Here is a 4,846-nt window from a genome sequence, read left to right on the forward strand (position 1 = left end):
TACGAACGTCCATCTACCAGAAAAGTTAAGAAATATAATTATAACAAAAAAAATGGCGATGGCTGCACAATGCATACATGGAAGATAGAACTACTTCATGCATGTTAACCAATCGCACCCTTATGTTTTAATATAATCTAGTAATTAAGCAGTGTTGAAGATGCCGTTCACAATGAGTTAGCTGCCCTTAATTTGTGTGTTTGTGAATTGCATTATTGAAGGAATTGTAAAACTAAGATTGCCATCTATGTCCCTATAAACGTGTTCAAGAGGTCATTTCATGGTGTCCAATCATCACATGAAAACAATTAAAAGTATCAATCAGCGTATGTCATGTGTGTGGCTTCTCCTCATTCGTTGTTTGATATCTACTTGCCCTTATGCTAATACATCTCCCCATATTAATTAATCATCAAGAAGTCCCATCTCCCTCTCTCTCTCCTCTTTCAATCCAATCAATAAATAAGCTCATTAGGAGTATTTCATATACTACACACAAAGCTAGAGAGTCAAAGACTCAAAAGAGAAACACAAAGGCAAGGGTAGTAATGGAGGCGGCTCTGGTTTTAAATTCAGCGGTAGCTCTAGCGATTGCTTTCTTGTTGGGTCATATCTACAAAACGGTGTGGTTAAAGTGTGAAACTATGAGAAGGAAGCTCCGAATGCAAGGTATCAAAGGCCCGCCACCTTCGATTCTATACGGGAACTTGCCGGAGATGCAAAAGATCCAAGCAAACGCTGCCAAACCATCCAGTACTAGTCTTGCTTCTGATATTGTCGCCCACGACTACACTTCGACGCTCTTTCCATACTTCGAGCAATGGAGAAAAGAATACGGTAAGCTTCCATTTTGACCCCCCCCAAAAAAAAAAGAAGAAGAGAGACTTTATATTAATTTCAAGTTTATAAATATGTTATTATCACTAAGATGGCGACGTTCACACAGGAGAATCACCAATAGTCTAGTACTGAGTGTGAACATACATATGTAAGCTGGCTAGATGCTAAAATTTTGCCAAATAATGCCAGGCTGTGTGATCAGTAAGTCAACTTTACTTGCATAAAAGGTGCATGGCTAGGTCTACTCGTTCAGTCTGACTGAAACAGCTCGCCATGAGATCGACTACGACTAATTTAGTCGGCAGATTTTATTATTTTTTCCAATTTTTATTTTTCACTAATATGTGATTCTTTTATTGCGTGTATTACGATACTAATAGTGATATATTGTGTTCCAAGGACTAATAATTTAAAATTTAAAACATATGTATAACCTAACGACTTTCTGATGGTGAATGATATTTTATTCTTATGATGATAGATTTTGGTCAAATCCAAAACCAATTTGGCTCAAACCTGGCTTGGTCCCTTCAATAATTAAAGTCTAGATATCCTCAGAACCTTAATTAAGGTACCCCAACAGTTTAACACAATCATTGTACAATTCTAAAACATTAGTTATTAGTAGAAGTTTGTATCTATTCTGAACATTAGTTTTTTCAATTAAAATGGACTCAAAATGGGGATGAGTTGTTAAAAGACAATTATTTTACTTGTTTTTCTACAAATTTTATTGTGTTCGAATTTGTGTTTTTTAACAAAATTTTTGTAGTGCTCATCCGCAAATTTTTATTTGTAATTTGATTTAAAGGCATGGCATGGCATGCAGGTCCAATATACACGTATTCAACAGGAATGAGGCAACATTTGTATGTGAATCAACCGGAGCTAGTGAAGGAAATGAATCAGAGCATTTCTCTGGACCTAGGTAAGCCTTCGTATGTGACTAAGAGACTTGCTCCCATGCTTGGCAATGGCCTTTCGAGGTCCAATGGCCATTGTTGGGCTCAGCAGAGAAAAATTGTTGCTCCCGAATTCTTCATGGACAAGGTCAAGGTAACAACACATCCATCACTGTTCATTTAAAATTTTAGACAATTGCTCTTCCATCACTGTTTATAAAGGAGTAATGTTAGAAATATCAACATTTGAGTATTAAGATGGTAGCATAGTATCTTATCAATTCATAAAATTCATCTTTCACTAATATAAAGCAGTAGAGATTGAATTGGGAGTTAATTCTATTTTAGAGAAAATTTTAGATCAAATTCCAGACAATCATATAATAGTGTCATATTGGTTTGAATAGTCAATTTGTATTTGTAGTATTACTAGTGAAAATGTCAAATGTGGCCCCTTGTTGAGCAGGGGATGGTGGGGATAATGGTAGAGTCTACACAACCATTGTTGAGAAAGTGGCAAGACTGCGTAGAAGCTGAAGATGGAGTGAATGCAGACATTAGAGTGGATGAAGATTTGAGGGAAGTCTCGGCAGATGTAATCTCCAGGGCTAGTTTCGGAAGCTCCAATCTCAGAGGCAAAGAAATTTTCGCAAAACTTAGGAGCCTTCAAAAAGCCATTTCTAATCAAAGCTTCCTCTTCGGGGCCACCAATTTTGCGTATGCATGTTTTCCTTTCAATCACTATCACTACATAATAAGCTACATTTTAATACCTGCAACTTTTGTAATTACACTGTTAATGCAGAGGCAGATTTTTAGCTATGAAGAAGCATGACAATATTGGAAATTTGGAAAAGGAAATTGAATCATTAATATGGGACACAGTGAAGGAACGTGAGCAACAATGTGCAGGGGCATCTTCGTCTTCGTCATCGGATCTAATGCAGTTGATACTGGAGGGTGCCGTCAAAGATCAGAGTCTTGGCAAGGATTCATCAAAGCGATTCATAGTTGATAATTGCAAGAACATTTATTTTGCTGGCCATGAATCCACTGCTGTTGCTGCCTCCTGGTGCCTGATGCTGCTCGCACTGCATCCTGAATGGCAAAATCATATCCGCACTGAGCTGACTCAGGTTTGCGGGGATAGCTTGCTGGATGCAGATTCACTTCCCCACTTGAAAACGGTAAATGGAAACTAGACCCATCTTCATTCATGTGAGCGCGAGTTTGAATTACAGGTTTTAGGTGAAAAAAAATGTTCCCATTAGCTTACAGCATTTTGATTCTTGCCCTCTCAAGTTCATAGGTTTTTTATTGATCTAAAATCCTGGTTCTGCACTGTTTTGTGACAGCGAAATTTACGAATCCACTAACCAAATATTTCAGTTGTGTTTTTAAAATTAAGCTGAAGCATGTCGGTTACAATAGGGTACCTAGTAATATGACAAAACTTGCATTCAACAGGTGACTATGGTGATTCAGGAATCATTGCGGCTATACCCTCCGGCAGCATTCGTGTCAAGGGAGGCACTTGAAGACACTCAAATCGGGAACATTAAAATTCCAAAGGGTCTATGCTTATGGACTCTGATTCCGACTCTACACAGGGACACTGACATTTGGGGACACGATGCAAACGAGTTTAAACCTGAGAGATTTGCGGAAGGCATCTCAAAAGCTTGCAAAATCCCTCAGGCTTATGTCCCGTTTGGAGTGGGGCCTCGGCTGTGCTTGGGCAGAAACTTTGCGATGGTTCAGTTGAAAATTGTGCTCTCTCTAATTGTCTCCAAGTTTAGTTTCTCAATATCACCAAATTACAAGCACTCTCCCGCTTTCAGAATGATTGTAGAGCCTCGATACGGTGTACAAATCCTCCTCCGGAAGATCTAATTTGGATTGATTAGTTGGCTTGGCGTGTTTGATGAAATCAAAAATTATCTGACAATGTTTTTGATCAATTATAAATGAACAGACAATGTTTTAGCTATACTTTCATTTCTCTTAGAATTTGTTTTTATCACTTCAGGTTATTAATAAATTTTTATCGTACACAAATCAAAATTCTAACATGATTCCCTTTTTTTTTCCAATAAAAAATTAGAGCTAGCAATAAAACTATTTTTGATTAGTTTCAGGTGAAAAAAAAAAATCTTTCTAGCTACCGCATACTTCGAGCTATAATTAGTGATCCCCGTCTGTCAATTCTGCTGCACCTCAAATTACCCATTAGCCTAAATTTGAAATAATCATTTGGAGGCTTCTAATTATAAATGCTAATCCATGTCATGATTATGAATTGCATGCACATACGTAATCAACAGCCGTCCGTTGCCGGCCACCGTACGTTATATAGGTCGTCGCCATGGCGAATACCATCAGCATCCTCGTATTCGCCACCTTCCTCCTCCATCTCACCACCGCCTCCTACTCCGATGTACCTTCTTCTCAAGCAGCCACCGGACAGGTAAATTCTTGTGCATGTATTGATTAATATAATGCTTTTGTCGTCGCGCTAATTAAGGAAAATGATGTTCGATTATTGTAGGAGGTCCAATCAGCAAGAGTAGCATCAGCACCAAAGCCCGAGAAAAGAGTACTTAAGGGACAGCACAAAATATTCAAGAAAAGGAAAGCTAGCGCTGCATTCGCAGTTATTCCAGGCAAGAAATATTGTGTGCCGAAGGAAAATCTTAGCGAAGTTACATTGAAAGAACAGATAGAATGGGGCTGCATGCAAGGTGTTGATTGCGATCCCGTCGTCAACATGAAAGAAATCAGCTGTGCCGATCAATCGTGGTACGTCAAGGCGGCGTACGTCATGAATTATTACTTCAACGCCCACGGCCGCGATGAAGCCAGCTGCTATTTTAACAATAACGCCATGCTTACATATGACAATCCAAGTAAGTACTACTTACAGGAAAAAGAAAATGTTTATATAAATCAAATTATTCAAGATATTATTTTTATGTTGAGATTTTAACATGAATTATTTTCCCTTTTTTTGTGTTTAATTGCAGGTAATGCTACATGTCCAATGTTTTGAGATTATTTTGCCTGGAATAGTTCATTGATCATGCGGGTGATCTGCTAATTAATTA

The 4,846-nt window shown here is 38.1% G+C and overlaps 2 protein-coding genes across 2 annotated transcripts; both read left to right on the forward strand.

The window, feature by feature from the left end:
* The first annotated feature begins 450 nt into the window (after nt 1-450).
* On the forward strand, nt 451-3,727 carry LOC18043757 (cytochrome P450 714A1). Its single transcript, XM_006435920.2, has 5 exons — nt 451-837; nt 1,670-1,896; nt 2,209-2,459; nt 2,548-2,929; nt 3,210-3,727. Exons 1-5 carry the CDS (start codon nt 549-551, stop codon nt 3,633-3,635), a joined length of 1,575 nt encoding a protein of 524 aa, XP_006435983.2. The 5' UTR covers nt 451-548; the 3' UTR covers nt 3,636-3,727.
* A 332-nt stretch (nt 3,728-4,059) lies between these two features.
* Nucleotides 4,060-4,846, forward strand: LOC112099309 (PLASMODESMATA CALLOSE-BINDING PROTEIN 5-like). Its single transcript, XM_024186699.1, has 3 exons — nt 4,060-4,209; nt 4,291-4,648; nt 4,766-4,846. Exons 1-3 carry the CDS (start codon nt 4,108-4,110, stop codon nt 4,789-4,791), a joined length of 486 nt encoding a protein of 161 aa, XP_024042467.1. The 5' UTR covers nt 4,060-4,107; the 3' UTR covers nt 4,792-4,846.

Source organism: Citrus clementina, unplaced genomic scaffold (assembly GCF_000493195.1).
Source record: "Citrus clementina cultivar Clemenules unplaced genomic scaffold, Citrus_clementina_v1.0 scaffold_4, whole genome shotgun sequence".
NCBI classification, from domain to species: Eukaryota; Viridiplantae; Streptophyta; class Magnoliopsida; order Sapindales; family Rutaceae; genus Citrus; species Citrus x clementina.